This window comes from Aristolochia californica, unplaced genomic scaffold (genome assembly GCF_029961685.1).
Source record: "Aristolochia californica isolate CCGP_79_NKW_82.1479 unplaced genomic scaffold, dmAriCali1.0.hap1 SCAF_4, whole genome shotgun sequence".
Lineage (NCBI taxonomy): Eukaryota > Viridiplantae > Streptophyta > Magnoliopsida > Piperales > Aristolochiaceae > Aristolochia > Aristolochia californica.
The window spans coordinates 1,930,581-1,954,106 of NW_027182103.1; the positions used below are offsets into that span (position 1 = coordinate 1,930,581).

Genomic DNA, 23,526 nt, shown 5'->3' on the forward strand with positions numbered 1-23,526 from the left:
AGTATCCCAGACAAAATGGGTGAATATTAAAAAATAATTTAACTACGCTTAATTACAACTGGAACTGAGATTTACGATGATTCCCCGTGAATTTGAAGATCTCTGTACTCATCCACAAGAAAAAAAAAAACAACATCAAGAACAAAAAAACACCAAGTATTCCTGTCTATTGTTGATAGCTACAGACCCAAGTGGGTGAATATAAAAATATTAACTCCTTGCACTTAACTAAGTTTCAGTTAAATGCTATGAGGGAATAGTTTTATATTATGGAATGCATGTGCATAAAAGAGTCATATTTCATTATCAAGATTAAATTAAACTCCATTTCCCCTTACTCAAACCATGATCGCATAAATAGTTTCGGAATGTGAAGTTTCTTCCAGTTATTATGAAAAGCAAAACCTTCAGTTTGCTACTCCCAAGACCCAAAATCAAGCTTCGAGTATTAAAGAATTCTTCAAAGAAAGTTCATTAATTAACTTTGTTCATTTCAATAACAGAAGAAAATGCACAGAAAGACTACATTTCCGTAAGAACTAAGAAGGTCCATGATTCATTTGCACTCAAAGACTGCATTTACCAGAAAAGTCACCACTTGGAATGAGCTGTGTCTGTGAAAAAATGGAAGCGAGTCAATATAAAAGACCACACCGCCCATCTTGGACGGTTGTGAACATCTTGTGTGAATACATTTGCAGAAAATGATGCGAGTATTTGCCCCTTTTAGCAGTGAAAGCTCAATTCAGAGTAGATGAATTTGAGTTAGTTTTTAAAAGATTTGCCGGCAGAGGTAAAGTATTCCTTGAAATTTCTGGGAAGAAGACAGACAACTGAGCGAGGTCGACTAGACCAATGTAGAAAACTTTGGGGAGTCAGACCCAACGTCACCATTTTTAAAACGAGTAGAGCTCCGCGGTTCATATAACAGGGTCTCCTCTCTTCGTTTCTGCAAACTCGAGTCAACAACCAGAGCTTCGTTTCTTCTCTCTCTCTCTCACTCTCTGCTGTAATCGGAAGCCATGGGAACTCAAGCTCCTGAGACTGATGACGCCTTCATTGCGAACAAAAAGGTACCGAGATCTTTCTCTTTTTCCTCTTCTCAATCTGCTTTTGCGTCTTGCCTGAGATTTGTTTCATGGGTAGTCCTTGTGTTCTCTTCCTTCAAATTCCAACAACTGAGTTTTGTTTCTGAAGCCATTTTTACATCTTCCAGAGTTCAGACTTCCTCTCTTCTGTTTCGTTTTTAATTTTGTCCCGATTTCCATACTTTGCTTGTAATCTTGTGGTGTAATTCATTTCTGGGTCTAGCAAGCGAGGCCAATACCTGGTAGATTTTTTCTGCTACATACGTTCACTGGTTTTCCATTTCTTCCTCCACTGCACAACAAAACAGATCACTGAATTCCATCTTCTTCATCGTGAACCCGTTTTCCACGAACCCAGAATTAAAAATCGATCTTCATGCGATTAGTTTTCTCTATCATACTGGCTTCTAACAACTGATCAAATCCCACTCGAGAAGCCATCCCTTAAATTCCATCGCCATTTTCCGATGATAATCTGGGTCAAAGAGCTTACGCTTGAACCAGAGATGAGATTCGGTCGATTCAATTTTCTAAACTTGTTCTCTCTCCTATGGACTCTATTGCTTTGAATTTTCCATTTTAACAACTGGTATTTGACTAGAATTAATGAGCTTTCTTCTTCTAGAAAGCAGCTCTACGTTGTTTTTCAAACATGGCCACTGTACTGTCTTACAAGTAAATGGCCATTAAGGTGCCCATTCATTTTGTCGGCACTGTCAAGTTATTTCAACCCTCCAATTGAATGGGCGATCCTGGCATCTTGTCCATCAATTTTTAACCAAGATTATTTTTTTTTACATATTTTTATTAAAATATATTATATTTAAAATTTTATTTAATATATCCAACGGTGGAGAAAATCATGATTAAGATAAATAATTAATTCTTTTAAAACTAGAAATAATACTCGTAAAACTAGCGACTTTTGTCTCGTTCAAGTTGACCAACGGCACAATCCGAATCTCCCTCCGCTAGGACCGGATACGAAAGATTCGTCGAATCAACAGACACCATTCCTGAAAGTACGGAGACCGAGCTCTCTCGTCTCTGCCTTCATTCTAACTGTTATTTCGGCTCTTTTTTTTTTTTCTTATATATATAATTGAGTAGAATATGGTATTTAGATCCTAAATTTCGGACCTGGATTAGTTGTTCGTATTAAGAATAAAAAGAAGGTGTGTCTGGCAAACATTTGATTTCAATTGTTGAGATTTCGATTCTGTACATTCATGGCGGAATCTGGCTAGACCCAGAATGCAGAATCACCTCACAGGCTCCTCCCACGAATGGGTGCTTCTATTGCTGCCTGGCTTTGAACTGTGATTGGGATTTCTGAGTATTTTCCAGATTTAGATTTTTTTCAGTTTTGGGTATTTTCTCTTTCGCTGCTAATCCTCGACGAGGGGGTGAGATTGATTTTCCCACTACTATACTAGAAAGAGAAAAGATTGATTTTCCCATCTGCCCAGCAAGAGAAAAAGACTGATTTTTTTGGTGAAATGGGTGGTTCTGAGCAGGCAGATTCTAAGACAGATAAGTCGATCGATGATTGGCTTCCTATTACCTCCTCTAGGAATGCGAAATGGTGGTACTCGGCTTTTCACAATGTCACGGCCATGGTTGGCGCTGGAGTCCTCAGTTTGCCTTTTGCTATGTCGGAGCTTGGGTGGTATGTATCTGTAACGTAGTTTTTTTACATTTCATTTCGCTTATTGTGATTGGTTTTGTTTCTCTGCTTTTTCTTCCATGCACCTTTGCTGATGTAAAAGATTTTAGTTCTTTTCATGTGGCGTCTGTATTGTTCGGTTTCAATATTTCTTCTTTCAAGTCTTTCTGGAAATATAGAGATTTCATGAAGATCACAATGTTTTATCACCACAAGAAAAGGTTTGGCAAATCGATTATTGTTGGGTCTGTAAGGAAGAAGCTTTACTTCTTAAAGCAGGAGTCTCTTGGAAAAGTGAATCTCTATTATTCATCTTTTCATTTAGTTTTACTTTTTCACTCTGCAAATCGAGTTAGTTTTTGTGTTGTTTCTTCAGAAAATCGTGTTATCATGCAACTCTATGTAGTTGTCACTGTGTCAAGACCAGTTTGATAATATTGGGACATACAGATGATGCAAGACTTGTGATTATAATTCAAGATGGATTCCAAAATATCCTGCAGATAATTGCAATTGTTCTTTACTGTTTGTTGAAATATAAGTGACTAGATTTCAACCCATGACTGTTCTTCAGTTCACTCATGTTGGTGTGGCTTCTTCTTGTCAAGAGACTAATCCAAACTCCTGCTTATGTACCATTTGAGTTTTCAGGGGGCCTGGTATAGCTGTACTTATTATATCATGGATTGTCACATTGTACACTCTCTGGCAAATGGTTGAGATGCATGAAATGGTTCCTGGCAAGCGATTTGATAGATATCACGAGTTGGGTCAGCATGCTTTTGGGGACAAACTTGGCCTTTGGATTGTTGTACCTCAACAATTGATAGTTGAAGTAGGAGTGAACATAGTTTACATGGTCACAGGAGGAAAGTCACTAAAGAAATTCCATGATACAGTTTGCTCAACCTGCAAGCCGATCAAACAGACCTATTTTATCATGATTTTTGCCTCTGTGCACTTTGTTCTCTCTCAGTTGCCAAACTTCAACTCCATTTCTGGTGTGTCTTTGGCTGCGGCCGTCATGTCCCTCAGGTAAGATTACTTCTGTTGATATCCCCGCATTACTTGTTATTCATTCTTATTTGGATCAACACATCTATTGTGGATTGTCTCTGACACTGGTAATTGCCTTTGTTTGGATAGAATGATAAAGGCCTCTTGTTAAACTCAGTAAGAGACAATAAAAAGATCTTAAGCTTGATCATGAAATATCTACTGATTCAAAAAGTTTAACATCTTAAGCTTGATCATGAATCGTTGTCTTATCTACTACTGAAATAAATAAATTTCATCTTTTGTGTGCCCCATGATTCAGAAAGTTTCACAATTTTATACTGAAATCTGTTTTTTCCAAAAATGCCTTCCAGTTACTCCACCATAGCTTGGGGGGCTTCTGTGGATAAGGGGAAGCAAGCAGATACTGAATATGGCTACAAAGCCTCATCCACTGCAGGAACTGTTTTCAACTTCTTCAGTGCACTGGGAGATGTTGCCTTTGCTTATGCAGGCCACAATGTGGTTCTGGAGATCCAAGCAACTATCCCTTCTACACCTGAAAAGCCATCTAAGAAGCCTATGTGGAAGGGTGTTATTGTTGCCTATATTGTTGTTGCTGTCTGTTACTTTCCTGTAGCTCTGGTTGGATATTGGGCCTTCGGAAACAAAGTCGAGGATAACATCCTCATCTCGTTGGAAAAACCTGCTTGGCTAATTGCAGTAGCTAACTTGATGGTTGTTGTTCATGTTATTGGGAGCTATCAGGTATTATTTGAGACATTAGTTGGACATATGCCAATTTTGGTAGTTCTAGCTCAAGAAGTCATCTGGAATCTCCTCCAGGCCACCAGTAATCTAAACAATATTTATATGTGAATGTGGTGCAGATTTATGCAATGCCAGTGTTTGACATGATGGAAACTGTTTTGGTGAAGAAGCTTCACTTCCCACCTGGTATCACTCTTCGTTTGATTGCACGATCCCTTTATGTTGGTATGTATTTTCTTCCTTTCAGTCAAGTTGCTCTACTCTGTTTATCAACATTAAGCTCAGTAAACCTAATACTCGATTCTCTATCTGCAGCCTTTACAATGTTTGTTGCCATATCCTTCCCTTTCTTTGGAGGTCTGCTTGGATTCTTTGGAGGCTTTGCTTTTGCACCAACCACATACTTTGTAAGACATAAGCCTCTTTGTTTTTTTTTCTCTTAAAATCAGAGCACATAATTCAGAAGATATGCAAAAGAAGAAGAATCTAACTTGTTAAAAGCTCTTTAAAAGCGTCGGAGCTCTCACGAGCTTCTGAATTTTGTAGTTTCTATTTTTTCTCAATGAACACCCACACGAGATGCCCACAAAATCTTTTTGCTAATCGCAGGAATCGAGTTATTAAACAGTTTCTGACTAATGTTCTTCTGTCACAGTTACCTTGCATCATGTGGTTGGCCATCTACAAGCCTAGGAGATACAGCTTATCTTGGATTACCAACTGGGTATGTTCACTGATAATGCTTGAATCTCATGCTTCCAGCATTGAGAATTTTTTTTTTTTTTTTCTGGATTTGAAACTAATCTAGTTTGAGATTTTCACCTCAGATCTGCATAATACTTGGAGTCCTCTTGATGCTTATATCGCCCATTGGTGGACTAAGACAAATAATTATTCAAGCCAAGACATACAAGTTCTACTCATGAAGCTTTTTACAAAGAAGTTGATTCTGTTAAGAAATGGTTTTCTTTGGCATGGAAAGGTCACAGCAGTCAAGCTATGGCTGATGATCTCGGAAGCTTTTAGCCTTTTTAATGGATTCAGGAAGTCTGTGGTGTTTAAAGAAATCAGGGCAGTCAGCATAGAAGCATGGAAGAAAACCCTTTTCAAATGGTTCTTCCTGTGAATATTTGCCAGCCTTTGTCTTTGTTTTGGACCATAATCTGGTCTTTGTTCAGATGTTCTACGTCAGAATCAATATAAATCAGCTGTTACTGGTTTAATCCAGTTTCTTTTTCATTATATCTTTGTTTGTCACTTCTGTACTTCTGATTTCAGTTATACAAAAATGAGTTTTAATATTTTCAATTGAAAATTATAATAATATAAATAAATTGAATTTATTTTAAAAATATAAATATACGGCTGATTTAATACGAAAAATTATTTGGTGTAAAATATGCCAAATAATTATCTCAACCGTCCGATTATGTTCTAACGGTTGAGATAGGGTTTCTCATTCGTATTATAATTTATTTATTTATTATTTTTATGGCGACACACAAAGAAAACCCGTTAAAAAATTTATAATAAAAATAATAAAAAACGTACCCTAAAAACTAAAAACGGAACTTGGAGGGAAAATTTATTGGGTTCCCGCGCTCCTCCCGCTCGAACCTTTCCCGCCTCTGGAGTTCCTTTGTCGAAACTTCCCTCTCCTCGCCGGACGTTGTTCTGTCCCTTCACCATGTCTTTGATCGACACCGTTCCCACCTTGACTCCGGCCAGAACACGATTGGGCGTGTACAAACGGGCACGACGGTTCTAGTTTGGCGCCAAATCAGACTTCCCGCCATTTCTTCATCTTAATCTTCTCTCCTCCCTGATACCCTCATCCGCCATGCAGGAAAAAATCAAAGCGGAGTTCGAAAAAAATGGTTTTTCCCTTGAGGAGGAAGAAGAAATTCTCTCAAAATGTCTGAATCTTTTTCTTTCTCCAGCCTCGGATTTTGATATTTGTTTTTTATTTTTTTATTTCATTGAAGCCCTATTTTTCCGTCATTGCTGTCTACCAGGTCTCACATTCTGCATCAACTACAAGCTCAGTGCGTCGGACCTTGTGTCAAGCTGGGAGATTTACTATCTCAACAGGTACATCTGAATTTTTCGTGTTCATAACTTATTTTGTTAGTAAACGGGCTTCCTTTTCTGTTAGAGAACTTGATTCTGTTCGGGATGAGTTTAAAATTCAATAAAACACTTCATATGTTCATTTTAGTTGTGTAAATGAATTTAGTTCTTCAGCTACATGATCAAAACAAAGTAGCCAGTAAATTTCTTAATCTTTTGTTATCTTCTGAAGAAATTTGTGGATTTATTATTTGGTAGGCATATGAATGGATCTGTCGTAAAAAATGCTCACCTGGATGGTTTCTTATCTCACCTACAAAAGGAGCAGCTTGAAAGCACTATAAAAGAAGAGCTCGACTTGCATGTGTACTCTAGTAATGACGTTGACATGTAAGTTTGAACTTCATTATTGTTTTTTTCTCTAAGAATTATGATTTGTAAATGATTCAAATCATAATTCCTACAAAATATATCTTTTCAGGCTTCTAAGCGACTCCTACGAAGATAAACAGTTGAGATTGATTGAAACTCCATCGCAAGAGTACCAGTCGCCCTTCTCAGAGCCACTCAATTCAACTTTTGGAACAAATGAGAAGCCTTCTTCATCGACTCACCCAAGTAACCGTGTGACCCCCTTTGGGCAGCGCTCAAGCAAGTTTGTGGTTCAATCTGATTTCAACTGTCTAAAAAAGGATGATGGTGTCAGAGAACGAGATGCAGAAAATTCAGAAGATGAAATCATTAGAAAGGTCCGGCCAGGCGCAATATGTTCTGTGCAAACTCTCCAATCACAACCTGAACCAGGGTGCAGATTCATGTATGACCGTACAGAAGAGAGGGTAATCTGCATAATGACCAAACATTTCTAGCTTTTTTCTTATACAATGTCATCTAATTTTTTTCTCTTACATAGTTTAATTCCCTCGAAAACCGCATGAGAAGGCATGCAACTGCGTTTGTTGCATCAGGGGTGTATGGAGAACCTGCAGATGCTACTTTGGCTTCAGAGGTGACTCTTTTAAATTTAGTTCAGTCTCAATTGTTATTATAGGAGATTCTGATGTTGTGCTCGATTTCATCATAGTAGGTCATCAAACTAATCATCCATTTCTCTTATCAATGTCTTATTTTCAGAAAAGTATATTTGTGGTTGGAATGGTATGTTGCGATGGAGAAGGTCATTTGAATGAGAAGTCTGTACTGCTACAAGGCAGGTATAGAATAATAGTTCTTTGAGGGCTAAATTCAGTAGTGTTCTGGTTCTTACCGTTTAAATCATAGTATAGCTCTAATTTTGAAGTGCTCATCTTGTGGCAGTGTTGAACATTCTGCTGGACAACGTGTGCGCTTAGATCTTCAGAAATTGGACCAGTTTTCACTATTTCCTGGCCAAGTATTTTCACAATTCCCGTGATCTCAAAGCTAATTTTCAGTTGAATAGGTTAATGTTTCTAATTAAGACAGATGTCAGGTGATTGGTATTGACGGTCATAATCCTAGTGGGCATTGTTTGATTGCATCAAAAGTGGTTGATTTCCTCCCTCTATCTGCCTCCACGGATGAAGGTTTGCCTCCCTTGAAGAAGCAAGCAGTGGATGTCGAGTACAAGCCCCTGTCTCCCTGTGTTTCATCAGAGTCGCTATCACTGGTATATGATGAAACTCATATTCTTCTTCCTACTGAGACATTTATTGCTCTCTTCTTCTTCATTCTCTATTTTTCTCATAATGCATAAAAATAAGTCAAACTCAATTTGATCATGGTAGGGCTTTGTTGTGAAATTCTTTTAAACCCTGCATGATTCCTTATAAATGCTTAATAAGGCTGCTCAGGATCTTAATAAAAATGACTGAATACAATGGGCACTTATAATGATTCCACCTACTGCTATGAAGTTCTCTTGAAGTCAAGACAACTTGAACAGGTCACAGAACTTCTCTAGTTATCTACCAGCTCCATAACTTTTGTATGTGTAGATGTGTGTCTTTCTCCATCTTCACACCTCAGATAAGGTTTCTGGGTCCATCCACAGGTTATTGCAGCTGGACCGTTTACTACAACTGACAACTTGCTATTTGAGCCCTTAGTGGAGTTGCTTGCTTATGCAAGAAGAAAACAGCCTCAACTCCTCGTGTTGGTGAGATCCTGTGAGAAAATCTACTTCCATTGTACTGAATTGATCTTAAGAATTGTTTAACTAATTAAAAGCTTTTGCAGCTAGGGCCATTTGTTGATTCAGAACATCCAGAAGTCAAGAAAGGAACTGTAGAGAGAAGCTTTGATGAAATATTTCATGTACAAGTTGTCAAAAGGGTATGAACCTACTCGTACATTATAGTTGTCAATTTTTTGGTTAAGTATATTTTCACTCTTACCTCCGGTGTTTTGGTGCAGTTGCAAGACTATGTCGAGTATATGGGATCTGCTGCTCGAGTAGTTCTTGTCCCATCTGTCCGTGATTGTAATCATGATTTTGTCTTCCCTCAGGTGCTCTTTTTTCCTCGAATATTGACCTATATAACTTTTTGCATTATTTTTTCAAAGCCTAAACTATCTCAAAGTATCATCCATGAGAAAAAATATCAAGCAGAATGAAAAGTAGCAAGAAAAAAGAATCACTGAAATGCTTGTTATATCCAGGTAGAAAATAAAATTACAAAGGTAATCAAAATATGCATCTTTGCAATATACAATTTTGATCTGATTGTTATCTTTCTTAACACTGTAGCCGTTATTCGATATCCACTTGCCTGAAGATCTAAAGTATCAGGTGTGTATGAATTTTGTCCAGCCTCCTTGTTTTTGCTTCATTAATTGCTCACAGAAGTTCCTTTTAAATGATATTGGTTGTCAGATTACTTGCATGCCAAATCCTGGAGTTTTCAAAGTCAATGAGGTATGTACTAATTGTTATTACTGATGTTGCTTCTTTGTCCTGCATCCTATTGTATATGTTAATCAAGAAACAGTCTTAAAGTTCCATTATGTAAAATGAATATGCTTTTTTTTTCCTGCAGCAGATTGATGATGTAACTTGCATTAAACTATGTGATTGTTCATCCAATAGATAGCATAAAATAATCATAGTTTTCTAATTATAATGATCACCCACAGGTCACTGTTGGTGGCTGTAGTATGGATATTCTCAAGCAGCTAAGCAGTGAGGAGATCTGGCGAATGCCGCCGGGCAATTCTCATGGAGACCGTATGGGTCGACTTGCAAGTCATCTTTTGCGTCAACGCAGGTTACTTATTTTATACCTGATTTATGAGAAAGGAATCTCTGTAACAGAAATTTTTATGCCTACATAGTTCAAAATTTTGATGTTTTTTTTCTTTATTTTTTCCTGTAAACAGCTTTTATCCTCTATATCCTCCAACTAGAGGGGTTCCTTTGGACCTTTCACTAGCTCCCGAAGCTCTCCAGATTAAAGATATTCCTGATTTTCTCATCCTCCCTTCAGATTTGGCACCTTTTATCAAGGTAGCAGCAACACACAAGTATCAAGTTTCCTTTTTGATGTGAACACCGCACGTCAATAGCCAGTGTAAACTGCCACAATGATTAGAGATGTTTGATGCTGATATTCTGCTGGTTGTATCAGGTGCTATCTCTTGGGATGACAGAAGATGCAGCTGGGCAAGTGAGGTGCATGTGTTTGAATCCTGGAAGACTAGCCAAGGGCATTGGAGGAGGGACCTTTATAGAGCTAAACTACAATGGAGACATAGACAAGACAAATGCATCCATTGTCCGAATCTAAGTTTTTGAGGATGAGTCCCTTGTGGAGACCAATTCATTTCTCTTGTTTTCTCTGCGCAGAAAGAGCTGATAAATGCCCCAGTTGTAAAATTATGGTCTCAAGGAAACTACAAAAATGTATGATCTGATGATAGAAGAGAGGCAAATGTTAGTGAGAGACCAAAGGTGAGTATAAACAGTGTGTGCCTCATCCTCTGGGGAGGACTAGGTTCTGTTCATTATATGACATCTGCATCAGGGTAAGATCGGTTTCCATCTAATCTTTAGAGAGGATTGGAGAATCCTCTGGGGAGGACCAAGTTCTAACCCCATTATAATATGACATATTTGGCAAGCTAGTCTTCTTCTGTTTGATCCTCAGCATGTCAGATCGTCTGTGGTGGATACCTTCATGTTCTCCCTTCCAAGAGCTTCAGCAATCACCATTACTTATACTAGATGATGAACCCTGTTCTCTCGGGCAGGAATCAGGAGTACATGACCCTTCATTTTTATCAATCCAAGGTACAGGGAGTATCAGGCAACACCATGATGAGATAAAATACCATTATTTGTCTTCTTCAGGTTCTTCTTTCTCCTGTTTTCTTCAATCAATTAACTACTTTCAGTTGCTTAATGAAACAACAAGAACGCATTTCTGCAGAAATTGCCTAGTTTTTCATGCCATTCCTCAACAGTGGAACTGTTACACAGGTTAAAAGAGGTCACTTAGTTCTTCCAGAAAACATCTTCAGGCACGAGGACTTGTTCACAGGTCAAACAACCTTTAAACAATTAATTCAAATGGTGACAGTTTCAGTTCCTCTTGCGGTACAATTAAGAATAAAGCAAGCACTTGTTCGAGGTGCAATAATAGAACATTTCATTGGCTTGGAAGAAAACCAGACCATAAATTCTGAATTCACACCCAAGAATCAGAAATTGAAAAGAAAAAAATTGGAACAATGCTTTTTCATTGGAGAATCAAAAGGGCTTTGTGGACAACTTTTCTGCAGCAGAGAAAACTGCAACTACATATATCAACATTCAATTGATTTCTGACCATCGCCATTTTTGGGCTTTTTCAGCAACCTCCTGTGTCCTTTGATCACTTACATGAATAATACCTTCGTAACAGAGAACCCATAAATTCTGTTCATGGAAGAAATAAACCCCTGTAACAGCCAACCTCCATCTTCTACCTCTTCTTCTTTTGCTCCATCCTTGCACTCCTTTCTCTGAACAATTCCAACCAAAGGTTGGAAATCCACAAGATACTAAGAGAGATAGCAGTGATAACAACAGCTATCCAAGATATCCAAAGCCACCTTGGTATCACATAGTCAGCCTCTCCACTCCAATAAAACATCCCCATCTTATACACAAAATAAGGGCCTGCAACACCTCTCACCATGGTGTAGAAGACATAAAAGGGAGGAGAAAGCATTGCATACAGTTTAGCAGCAGCAGGCAAGTCATCTTTTCGGGCATTTGCAAGCGTCCATGTGTTCTGGCAGAAACTGGTAATCTCGGCGAGCATCAAAAGTACAAGAATGGCAAAAGCTCCATGAAAGACAAGGTACCGACAAGTGGCAAACACAAAAAGGGTGGCAAGATGGTGTCCAATAAAGAGGACATCAGAAGGGAAGAACACAAGATAATGGAGAAGATCCACTAGGAAGTAGGATATGCTGAAATCAAGCACCAGGTTTTGGAAAATACTGTTTGGGGAAGCAAAGCCGGATTGATATGGATCGCTGATGGATAAGTAAGCCATAACGGCTGCGGGAGTTCCGTGAGCTAAAGAGATGAGGCAGCTCGAAGCTACAGGACGGAGTTTTGGGCTCCAATTGCGGAAAACAACGAAGTAAGCAAAGAGATATACAGCAATGAAAGCAGGGAAAATGATGGGAAGGAAGGATGAGGTGAGAGTCTCGGTTTCCATGTCGATTCAAAGGAATAGAAACAAAATGAATTATCAAAAGGATTATAAAGAGGGAGTGTCTTAACTGGAAGAAGTATCTACCGATAAACTGTAGAAATAAAAAGAAAATAAGAAACGAAACCAAATTCAGCAATCAAGAGACCAGAAAAAGAAAATAAGAAACGAAACGAATACTTCTAAGGACTTAAGGAGGGTTACAAAAGGAAAAGCTCAGGAAAGAAGAGAGAGTTGATGGTCCATTTTCAAAGATCACCGACGATTATAAATACGAAAATTTCCAACTTCTTTCGATAAATCCAAATTTTCAAATAGTTAGGTTTCTTACCGCAAATGGAGCAAAAGCACCACTAGAGGATGAAGAGAACGGAATCACGCCCAGGAAATCCGATTCCCCATCAACCTCTGACAGCGAGTGAAGTTCCCGAGACAAAAACAGAACAACCCCAAAAACAAACTTTCCGACCTTCATTAAGAGAATGTACCTTTAATGACTAGCTTCCCAGATGTAATCTCAATGCAATAACCTCAACAAACTAATCGAAAACCAAAAAAAAAAAAAAAACAACAACAAAACAACTTCCGAATGTCACAGAGGAATCCCACCTCGCCCAGATCGACAACCTCTTCTACACTCTCCACCCTCGGTAATTACTTCAGAGTCGCTAAATTAGCTTCCCCGCAGCGTCCCTGGGCAAATCCGGGAGGTCCGTGAGGAAAAAATTCAGCTTTCGAGGGGGTGAGAGCTTCGAAAACCTTAAAAAGCGAGAACGCAGGAACAGAGACGAATGAGATAGAGAGAGAGAAGAGAAAGGGTAAAAATTGAAAAGAGTCCACTGTCCACGTAAACCTGGTCCGGAATATTCTGGAGACAATATCTAAGTTCTTCAAGTTAAAATGACCAAAATACCCTTAATTATCTTAATCGCTTCGCCGTTAATTTGATGGGGCCCACCCATTAATGAATCAACTCATTAACTATTACGATTTAATATTAAACTATTTAAAATTAATTGTTTTCAACAACTTTAAAAAATATTATTTTAATTAGTTCTTTATCCAATTTCACATTAATTAATTTTTTATTAAATAAATAAATATGAGAATAAAGTTAAGACTATAGGTTAGATATTAATTATATTAAAATTAGAGTAGTTAAATTCTCACCCTAAATTGGGCAATAATTCTATGAACAAGAAAGCATAAAAAATTTGTATTAAAGTTAAAATTTTCAAGAATTATAAAAATAATAATAATAAAATAGGTTAACATTTATTAGGTAAACATTCAATTATTTTAAATCTTTAGCAAAAATGTTATTTTATTTTGATCCTTAATTGTGGTGGGCTCTACATCATTCAACCCATATAAATGTTAACATTTATTTTTTTGTCAATTTGAAGATTTAATTAGGTTCGATTTTATCTATTTATCTATTTATTTATCATTTATACGAAGGGAGACTTGATGATGAGAGAGAGATATAGACAAATAGGTATATAGGGGGTGATTTCGAACCGACCCGGCTTAGAGCTCGTCTCGGTATACTAGATCTCAAGCGCTCGATCGAATCAAGGTTCGACTCGAAAGTTTGCGAGCTGGCTCATTCCTCGTCCTCGTCTGCATCCGGGCAGACCGAGCATTCGACCTCCTCCATCCTCGTCCCCTCAGCCATCGGCAACTGCTCCAGCTCCGTAGCCGTCAGACCCTTTGTCGGCCGCACCTTCATTGGTAGCAGTGGCAGCACCCTACTCATAGTGTACCACAACAGACACAAGTACACCAAAGACACCACTTCGATGCCGGCTAAAGGTAGCAAGATCGCCATGAATATCTACAACAACATTTCTCCAATCTCCAGATCTAGCTCTTCCCTCTCCCAAAGCCTCTCCAGCAGCCAAACTGCCAAAGTACGAGATCAAGATTCACGAGTCCAAGGCAGTAGAACCTCCGACCGGTTGCCTTTTCAACAGAGCCTGTAACCGCTCGACGAGACACTGGTTACTTCTGTTCCAGGTGGTTTTCAAGTGGGCCCAGCCCTATTAATCTACGTGACAAAGCACGAGTTACTCTTTTCACTATAAGTCTTATCATTTCATTTTCTTGCTCTTAACAGAAGTACAACTTGAACTCAGTTAGGCTCGAGTGTAGGGTCTCACTCGAGCTGGAGCTTGAAATATTTAAATCAAGTTCAGCTCAAACATATGAAGGTTCGGGCTTAACTCAATTCAATGTCACCTTTATACCCAATTTTAAGTAGAGGTCATGCCTAATTTTATGTAAAATATATGCCTAATTTTTATGTAAAATGTATGCATAATTTTATATATATATTTTTAAAAATTTTAAATATATGTTAGAGCTCGAACTCAAGACATATATTTTTTGAAAAGTTTTAAATGAATGTTAAATTTCGAGCTCGGCTCGAACTCAGTTAAAATTATTAGGCTCGAGCTCGATAACAATTTTAGGCTTGAGGCTGGGCTCGACTCGATCTCGAGTTCAAAATATTTAAATCAAATTCGGCTCGAACATAGGCAGGTTCGGGCTCTGCTAGGCTCGATGCCACCCCTAGGTACATACCTTGTTTTTCACTATTTTAACAATTTAAAAGACCTCCTTTGTAAATTTACTATATTTTCAGTATATAACATGGGTGTCATAAGATTTATTTTTGTCTATATTTTTATTGAAATAGAATATTATTTTTAATAACTTCTATATATTGATAATAACAAATTATCATAAATTTATATGTAATTTAATAATAAACACTTTCTTTGGAAAGAGGTAAAAGTATAAATTATTATTAAAACAATTTTGTCTTATTAATTAATTAATTAATTAAGGGTACTTAAATATTTAAATATATATTAGATATAATATTGGTTTATAATTATATATTTTAATAAATTTAATTTAGGTATTTTTCTTATTAAGTGAATGATGTTCTTCTCCACTACTCGATTTGTCCAGTCTAAAATCTGATCAGACTTGCCCTGAGTCACGAATCAACTCGACAAATCGGAAAACTTAATCACCAATTAGGCAATTACCACCTTCCTAGATAAGAAAAGCTCCTTATCCACTTTCTGAAACCACACCGTTTAAACAGTTTTCGACTTTGAGCCTTCCCACTTCGCTGCTGAGAGAGGTCCACCCACCTCAAATGCAGTCACTCCATGCCCATTACCTCCTTCTACCTTTCCCTTCCTTTCTACCTGCAAAACCCTGGTCGAGAATCCTAGCTCCGTCCACCTCCGGAGCTCTAAACCTCTCATTACCCCACCTTCTATGGCGACCTCGCTCCAATTGTCCCCGGGCCACCACCTCCGACGAGTTTCCTGTCGACGAGACTTTCCTTCAGAACTTCGGCCCCAAGGAGAAAGAAACAGAAGATGAAGCCCGCCTCAACAACTGGGTCGAGCGCGGTTGGGCCCCATGGGATGAAATCCTCTCTCCTGAGGCTGATTTTGCAAGGAAGAGCTTGAATGAAGGCGAAGAAGTGCCACTCCAGTCCCCCGAGGCCGTCGAGGCGTTTAGGATGCTGAGCCCCAAATATCGGCAGAAGAAAATGGAAGAGAGTGGGTTGACTGAAGACGAGTATTATGCTAAGCAGTTTGAGATTAAAGGGGAGATTCCGAAGCCGTTGGAGACCGGTTGGGAGGGACCACTGGCGCTTAAGCTTGTTCCGCCCAGGGATTGGCCGCCGAGGGACTGGAAGGTGGACGAGAAGGAGCTCGCGTTTATTAGAGAAGCTCATAAGATGCAGGCGGAAAGGATTAATTTGGAGGAGTTGGAATCTGCGAGGAGGGAGGATGATGGAATGTGTTTGGATAGGTACAAGATTTTCTTGAAACAGTATAAGGAGTGGGTTGCGGCGAACAAGGATCGGTTGGAGGAAGAATCTTATCAGGTTGGGGTTTCTTCTTGAAAAAGACTTGGTATATGATATTGGTATCATCTCAACTTTCAGGTTATTTTAAGTTTTACACTTCGTCACCAAGGGAGTTGATTTCTTTTTCCCATTCATTTTAGTTTGATCAAGACTATTATCCCGGAAGGAGAAAGAGAGGGAAGGACTATAAAGATGACATGGTATGTTTGCTCATTTCTGTAATTTACTTTTTTTTTTCTTCTTTTGTTGGCAGTTCAATGGATTGCTATATTCTCTTGGAATGATCTCTTTAACCAGTTTGATTTTTCTCGCAGCTTGAGCTTCCATTTTTTTATCCTGGACAGGTGAACCCACTTGGCTTCTTTTACACAGCCTAAAGCCATTTTTTGTTCTATGTTTGGGTTAATTAAATTTCTTTTCTTTGGTTCTTATTAAGTTCATCAACATGGGCTTTACAGTGGAAGAAACTGACGATTGCAAACTTCCTGAAAAAGATTTGTGCAGGAAAAGTGACCACTGTTCATCTTTACCAGGGAGCGTTTGTTGACATTGGATGCGTACATGATGGGTAGTCTTTACCCATTTTTTTACATTTCTTTTCTTTATGTTCTATGCCCATTCTTGTGCCAATTTAATTTCTAGCATGCCTAGTACTGTTTCTGGAATTAGTTGAGAATGAGAACATATCCATGTCCAAGTTTTACTTTATTGATATCCGTTTATTTTCTTCAGATGGGTTCCGATAAAAAGAAATGATTGGTATTGGATCCGTCATCACGTGAAAGTTGGCATGCATGTTATTGTTGAAGTTCTGGTGAGGGACAATATATGGTCTTGTTTTACAAATGGATTCATTTGTTACAAGTATTGTTTGTTTACTTTCATGTAAATCATTGTTTATATTTAGAAAAAGCTCTTCCCTGGCTTAAAATGGCTAAAGTGTTTTTTTTCTTTTTTGGTTTTCATTAGCACATTTCGTGCTAGTTGTTTCATTGTCCATTTATGTTTATTTAGCACTTGATGGAGAATGAAGAAGAGCGGGTGAATATTTAAGAACGCTAGAGCTTTAGGAACTTACATTTAGGACCTGTTAACTAACTAGGTTTTCATAAATATTACTTGTGCCAGTGATGTTTAGGGAATTTAACTGTGTATTCTATTCCTGTTTTATTGGTCTAAGTTTAAGCTGTCAGAGGTTACCTAATGTAATGATTATCATATACCTCTTTCATGTGTATTTCTGCTGAAATTTGTTCAATAAGTGTCATTCATGAGAAATAATAGCTACTTGCTAATTCTTTGCTACAAATGATGCTAGATCCTTAATTATGCCCCAATGCAGATTGTCACTAGTATATTCCAGCTTTCAGTTGCCAGAATATGAGTTTAAGGAACGAGAAAGCTGATTGTTGAACAATCTTTCTGAAATATATGTGACTGTTTGGTATCAAAGCAAAGATTCAAGTAACAGAATGTTTACTTAAATTCTAAGAAGAATGAAAAATTAAAGGTTTTTGTTTTTTAAAACATGAATAAAAGCCTTCCAACATTTCAAGAAAAAAAAGGAAGGCAGGAAAATCAGTAAAACCTTAATGTGTTTGTGTGATCCATATCGATCATGCATTCTAATGAACTCAAGAACATGTTTACTCAAAAAGAAGATGAAGTGGAGAACAGCCTTTACATCTGACCTCTAGGTACTGCTTAAAGAATCTTTGTTGGTCCTTCTACTTTCTTGTTTAGTGGAGATAATATACTGTGTGCGCATCTTTCATGGACTGCTTTTGGTTTTAGCCTTTCAAACGGTGTTTGAAATCTTTTTCAGGCGAAAAGGGATCCATATCACTTCCGTTTTCCGATTGAATTGCGTTTTGTTGATCCCAATATCGACCACCTTATGTATGTACTCTATTCTTTTTACTGTTATGCGACATTCGTTGTATCTATAATAACTTTTGTTCTATCAATTATCCCGCTGAAACCAAATCCAAGCGGGTTACTGTATGTTTATGGAAATCTGTGTGACCCAGCTAACATGATAGGATAATTGGAATTGTCAAATACTAAAATCAAACGCTAATAAAAGAGTGCCAAAACAGTCTTTGGCTTCATACCAAGTACTTGCCTTTCTAGTTTGTACTTTCCTAATTGTTTTTTATTCTTCTGTTCCAAAATGCAGCTTCAACAGATTTGATTTTCCACCAATATTTCATCGGGATGAGGATACTAATCCTGATGAATTACGTGTAAGTTTCTCTAGCTAATAAAAAATGATTCTCACAGTGTCTCCGATAACCTTCTTTGAACATTCTAAGTGATGCTTGTTTTGCAGCGAGATTGTGGAAGACCCCCTATTCCAAGAAAAAAACTAGACTATAAATTAGAAGAGCAGCCTCTGTTGTCAAATCATCCTTATGTTGATAAGGTATCTTCTGATCCATGGCTTCTGTCTTTGTTTGGATTCAATAGGAAATAAAACAAATTAGATAAATGCGAGCCTTTCACAACATGGATACCATGAATTTGTTTTTGTAAGTGGTTATAAGTATAAATTTGGTTGACAATGGTAACATCAAACTGAAGGGTTAGGCGATGAGGTTGAGTGGAATGGGGTGCCCCTGACTTACTATGGGGGGCCAACTGTGTTCAGCCCTCTGTATATGGAAGAATGTAAAAAGAACTTATTATAATTCTGGAAGTCACGTAAAATTATTACCCCTGACTTACTATTGGGGGCTCAACTGTTGGTCAGCCCTCTGTATATGGAAGAATGTAAAAAGAACTTATTATAATTCTGGAAGTCACGTAAAATTTTTGAAATATGATTATTTTTGCAGATGATAAACACATTAACTACTTAAATGAGTCCCTCTTCCATTTTATATACCTTTCATCTCCAAACGTCACTAAGAATGGTCAAGTTAGGCTTGGAACAGGGTCATGTTGAGCCATGGCAACACCTTGATCCAGATACTGTACTGTTTTCAGATGGGGCAGAGCATTATACGCAGCACTAACATGCATGTTGGATATCCCAATACATCGATATTTTTTCCTATTCTGTGTTAATTGGATCATGGGATCTGGATAGTCTTTGTCCTCTCTGGTATGGATGTCCTATCCCACAATTCTGGAGCTCGTTAAAGTTCGATGGATGGGTTTTTGTATATCCTAATCTTGAGAAAAAGTTGATTGTATGTTGTTGATGTTGAGACTGTCATATATATATGATATATCTGAAGAAGATGAAAAAAGGGATCACAGTATCAAGTGGTCTCCACTTTCTGTAAATAAGTAGATCTTGAGACCTCTGGGAGATAAAATATGCACAATTCTTTAGCTAGAGGATGTGTCCTGGAGGTCTTTCACTTGTTTATGGGAACCATGGCTACATTCTTGGATATTTCTAGGACCTTCTGTTCTTGTTTTGGCCACTACAGATGTCTCTTCATCTATATTTCATTTGCCTGTGCTTTAATAATCTACTCTTTTTATGTCCTCAAACAAATCTACTGTTTTAAGCTGAAACCGCTATCTCATTTGTCTCAAACTAGTTCTGCTCTCTCTCTATCTCTTACAATGCGTGGAGCTGATTTTAATATGAGAATCACTTGCTTGCAGTTGTGGCAACTACATGTTGCTGAGCAAATGATTCTGGATGACGAAGAGGCAAATCCTGACAAGTATAAAGACAAGAAATACTTGGAGAATATGATGAATACTACTGTGGAAGAGGAGGATAGTGTTGAATATACAAAAGGATATTTTAAAAAGGCTTTAATCCCAAAGATTATTTTGGTGGGTATTTCTTTTGTTGGCCGATTTCTGTCATTTACATTAATATTGGTGGGCCTCAATTCTATGGTTTTTGTTGGTGGATATCTTTGGCAGAAAACAAATGTGAAAGATCTTGACTTGGAAGCTGCTCGTTCTGAGAGACAGGTGAATGCAATATTGATCTTATGACTTCTTAAATCTGCTTTGAGCATCCAAGAAGTATCCTGGTACATTTGCTTGACACATTTGATTCCTGGTATCCAAAATGCTGGTTGTGCAGATTGTGGGCCTAAATGTGAAAATATTAAAAATACTGTTAATCATTCAGCAGAACTAATTCTCCTTTTTTTAAAAATATTTTTATTGTTATTTTATTTATTTTTAAAAACTCTGTCTTAAGGGAAATACAACACACTAATCCTTTCAAGCATTTTCTCTGTGAACAATTTGTTTGTAATGTTGCAAAGTTGTTGCTCTAACATCTATGAATTCTCAAAATATGTTTTTCACAAAGCAATCTGCTTTCCTGTAGTTGAACCTTAGTTTTATTTGAATACGCAGTCCTCAGAAAAACAATGGACTTTATCAAGAGGATGTAATACTTGAATGGTGTGTATGGTACAGCGTAATAACAAATTAAAGAAGGAAGCACAGGAAAGAGGTGAGGTATTTAAGGTAACCAAGTTGAGGCGAAATACTGAAATGGATGAATATGATTTGATGCATTGGAGACGATCATTGGAAGAAAGAGAAGCTCTTCTCAGAGATATTAGCAGGTATACATGTCTGTTCCTTTTCTCATTTGGGTTAAATGGTATTAATAAACTTTAAAGGTTTGAGATCATTCTGGGCAAAATCTTCATAGGCTTGTAGTTTAGGTGGTGTATGACTAGAGGCAGTGACGGAAACATTTGGATCTAATACAAAAAAATCATAACATGGATAAGAGTTTTGAATGTTAATTTTGGAGAAACCATATGGTGTACAAAGTGATGCGCAGAAAATGGCTTGCGAGCCCGCCACATGCTGCCTACTGGTTATCTGTGTGGCTTATACACTGGCATATTAATATTGATTGTTTGATTTGAGAAGATGGTATTTACAACTTTAAACGTATAGAGAATGCATGAGCCAAGATGGGATCGTTGACAAGTTTGATGGATATTTACTTCATTCAAAACGAGTTCTGTATGAAACCTATTTTCTCTATTATCCTTGACTATATGACTTGCTTTCATATGGACATGCCTTTGTAACAGTTAACGCTGGTAGAATTTTGGTTTAATGGTCATATGGGAGGGTTTCTAATGTAAGGTGTTGAGTTAAGTCTCACCAGTTAAAAGGGTTTTAACATTCAAAAAGTTAAAAAAAAAAAAAAATTGAACTTCCACTTGCATGTGAACTTTTTTTACATAAACATTGTATTCATTGGTAGAGTAACCTGGAATGGCGAAAGACTCCATGACCTTGAGATTTCAGTTCTTTTATCTTTTATCTGATCCGTGGATATGTGTTTTTACTGGTCAGCCGAAAAGCACTTGGCCTTCCTTTGGAGGAACCGGGAAGATATGTGGATGACAGTTACTTTGGAAAGGATCAATATGACCCTACCAATCCTTTATACAGATATGACTATTGGGGAGAGCCGAAAAACTCAGAAAAGAGTAAACAGGAAAGAGCAACTGATGCCCATAACAAGTCAATCGTCGGCAAGGGGACCGTGTGGTATGAGATGTCCTACGAAGACGCGATAAAACAAAAAATGAAGAGAGAAGCCCGAAAAGCTCAAGAAGCCAAAGAGAAGCCACAGGAGGAGGATGCAGATGAAATGCAAGACAAAGGAGAGGAAGATGAATATGACGATGATATTGATTTCGATTATAGCATTTTCGGCGCTTCAAACTCAAGTTCATCAGACATGCCTCTTGTCAATGGAACCGAATCCCCTAGTATGTCAGACGAAGGAATGTTTGAGGAATGAATCTTGTTAAATTGTAGAGTCAACCCACTTTTGTTTGATTGTATAGTAAAGAACCCAGATGCAAATGCAGGTTGTTGCACTCGGAATACAACCATGATGAGTGTACTACTTACTACCTAACACAGTGAGCCTCCAGGCAAGTCGTGGAATGCTTTTGTAAAATGAATATATGATCCAAGTTCTACAGGTATAACGGTGTCGTTTCCAAACAGATCAACATGAAGCACACAGAACCTCCCATCTTCTTCAGTACTGTGATGCTGTGATGAGTAAGCTACATGAAATGTCTCCTTTTGCCATGATAATATCTTACGGTGTGATGCTACGAATGGGTTGGCATAGACAATGTGCCGGGTTTATTCATATTCATACCCAACCCAAATCACTAAAAAGCTCAATGATTTTCAGGATTAGCGTGACATATTATAATAATGAAAATACCCTTGTATGCACTTAATACATATAGTATAAGATCCAAATATTGAAAAAATTCATATATAATATGTTATTAAATTAAATAATCCAAATATTGTATGCACTTTCTGAGAAAGATCATGAACACAGAAGATTCAGTTTGAGTAATTTATAATGTGAACAACCCATGAACGAAAACGAGTAATTGGAGTGCGTCTGCGATTTTTTCCTGCTCTCTCAGGGTGGCCAAGATTTCATGGCTTTCCAGTACGATCACTGGTATAGTACTTGTCAACGTGGAGAAGAAAGAATGTCTGACATTGCCACGAAAGCACAAGCTCACAGTTAAGTTCGTCAGGCGAAAGAGAGAGAGGAAGAAGCTCCAATGTTGCAAGAGCCTGGGAGAATCAAGAAAGCAGAAACAGAAGAAAGAAGATATAAGGGGATTGATTCGATGATAGAAGAAGAAGAATTTTTTGGTGGATGGTGGAGGAGATTTGGAAAGAAAGTACGCAGCGGGAAGCGTTCCAGGTGCTTCAACTGCAATAGAATGTTATCCAAAGGGTTTAAGCTCCGCCACTGTGAGGCTTTTAGGAAGGAACTGAAAAAGGTTCAAAAGCAGTGCTTGGTCTTGATTGTTTTGGCTCCTCTCGGTATAACTTGGATTTATGGATGTCGGCTGTATTTTCAGATCTTCATGTGCCAGATACAAGTATGTGAAACCCTGATTTAGAGAACTAAAACGAAACATCAATTTCAAAACTATAAGACGATTTGTCTTCTTATTGCAATCCAAAAACATGCAAAAGATAAAAAAGCTCTACCTTGTAATACCAAGAACAATGCTGACACATTTTCCCTCCACAGTAAAGGAATAATTTTTCCAGAGCAGCGAGTTTGTCACGAACCTCTGGCTTCATATCCTTTGCTTCTATTTCCTTGAGAACTTTCGTAGAAAGCTTCTTCATGTCCCTCTCATCTGCACAAATGACATGCATGAGATTAATCCTTGTTACATTTTCCGCCCCGTCGAGGATGATATCCGAAGCTGATTTGGAGAAGAAACAGGTTCTGAAATCCAACCTTTGGATTTCGGGAAAACATGTCACGATGGCTTCTGCTTCAGGTTTCTCCATGACTCCATACAGAACCAAATGGGTGAGCTTCTTGCAGTGATGGCC

General features: G+C 37.9%; 4 protein-coding genes across 4 annotated transcripts; 3 read left to right on the plus strand and 1 right to left on the minus strand.

Moving 5' to 3' along the window:
* Window positions 1-798: 798 nt before the first annotated feature.
* On the plus strand, window positions 799-5,757 carry LOC137962426 (lysine histidine transporter 1-like). The gene is made up of 8 exons (XM_068809280.1): window positions 799-1,073; window positions 2,606-2,757; window positions 3,406-3,789; window positions 4,125-4,518; window positions 4,641-4,746; window positions 4,837-4,928; window positions 5,177-5,245; window positions 5,349-5,757. Exons 1-8 carry the CDS (start codon window positions 1,023-1,025, stop codon window positions 5,445-5,447), a joined length of 1,347 nt encoding a protein of 448 aa, XP_068665381.1. The 5' UTR covers window positions 799-1,022; the 3' UTR covers window positions 5,448-5,757.
* Window positions 5,758-6,201: 444 nt separating this feature from the next.
* On the plus strand, window positions 6,202-10,688 carry LOC137962788 (uncharacterized). Its single transcript, XM_068809859.1, has 16 exons — window positions 6,202-6,437; window positions 6,537-6,612; window positions 6,850-6,981; window positions 7,073-7,430; window positions 7,505-7,600; window positions 7,726-7,805; window positions 7,909-7,984; window positions 8,063-8,239; window positions 8,624-8,728; window positions 8,809-8,904; window positions 8,986-9,078; window positions 9,320-9,361; window positions 9,446-9,487; window positions 9,706-9,836; window positions 9,949-10,075; window positions 10,197-10,688. Exons 1-16 carry the CDS (start codon window positions 6,362-6,364, stop codon window positions 10,353-10,355), a joined length of 1,866 nt encoding a protein of 621 aa, XP_068665960.1. The 5' UTR covers window positions 6,202-6,361; the 3' UTR covers window positions 10,356-10,688.
* A 337-nt stretch (window positions 10,689-11,025) lies between these two features.
* On the minus strand, window positions 11,026-13,032 carry LOC137962789 (TLC domain-containing protein At5g14285-like). Its single transcript, XM_068809861.1, has one exon. It carries the CDS (start codon window positions 12,276-12,278, stop codon window positions 11,532-11,534), a length of 747 nt encoding a protein of 248 aa, XP_068665962.1. The 5' UTR covers window positions 12,279-13,032; the 3' UTR covers window positions 11,026-11,531.
* Window positions 13,033-15,432: 2,400 nt separating this feature from the next.
* On the plus strand, window positions 15,433-22,164 carry LOC137962297 (protein PLASTID TRANSCRIPTIONALLY ACTIVE 10). The gene is made up of 12 exons (XM_068809080.1): window positions 15,433-16,191; window positions 16,314-16,373; window positions 16,488-16,517; window positions 16,668-16,741; window positions 16,906-16,987; window positions 17,999-18,072; window positions 18,353-18,419; window positions 18,506-18,598; window positions 19,795-19,971; window positions 20,065-20,115; window positions 20,575-20,726; window positions 21,478-22,164. The coding sequence occupies exons 1-12, from the start codon at window positions 15,445-15,447 to the stop codon at window positions 21,929-21,931; spliced, it is 2,061 nt and encodes a 686-aa protein (XP_068665181.1). The 5' UTR covers window positions 15,433-15,444; the 3' UTR covers window positions 21,932-22,164.
* Window positions 22,165-23,526: the final 1,362 nt, after the last annotated feature.

Excerpts from the sequence above, each read along its gene's own strand:
- LOC137962426 (XM_068809280.1), top strand. The coding sequence starts at position 1,023 with ATGGGAACTCAAGCTCCTGAGACTGATGACGCCTTCATTGCGAACAAA. Across the intron at positions 4,519-4,640 it reads ATGTTATTGGGAGCTATCAG|ATTTATGCAATGCCAGTGTT; the intron begins GTATTATTTGAG and ends AATGTGGTGCAG. Across the intron at positions 4,929-5,176 it reads TTGCACCAACCACATACTTT|TTACCTTGCATCATGTGGTT; the intron begins GTAAGACATAAG and ends CTTCTGTCACAG.
- LOC137962788 (XM_068809859.1), top strand. The coding sequence starts at position 6,362 with ATGCAGGAAAAAATCAAAGCGGAGTTCGAAAAAAATGGTTTTTCCCTT. Across the intron at positions 7,806-7,908 it reads TCTGTACTGCTACAAGGCAG|TGTTGAACATTCTGCTGGAC; the intron begins GTATAGAATAAT and ends ATCTTGTGGCAG. Across the intron at positions 8,240-8,623 it reads CATCAGAGTCGCTATCACTG|GTTATTGCAGCTGGACCGTT; the intron begins GTATATGATGAA and ends GTCCATCCACAG.
- LOC137962789 (XM_068809861.1), bottom strand. The coding sequence starts at position 12,278 with ATGGAAACCGAGACTCTCACCTCATCCTTCCTTCCCATCATTTTCCCT.
- LOC137962297 (XM_068809080.1), top strand. The coding sequence starts at position 15,445 with ATGCAGTCACTCCATGCCCATTACCTCCTTCTACCTTTCCCTTCCTTT. Across the intron at positions 16,192-16,313 it reads TGGAGGAAGAATCTTATCAG|TTTGATCAAGACTATTATCC; the intron begins GTTGGGGTTTCT and ends CATTCATTTTAG. Across the intron at positions 19,972-20,064 it reads TAATCCCAAAGATTATTTTG|AAAACAAATGTGAAAGATCT; the intron begins GTGGGTATTTCT and ends TATCTTTGGCAG.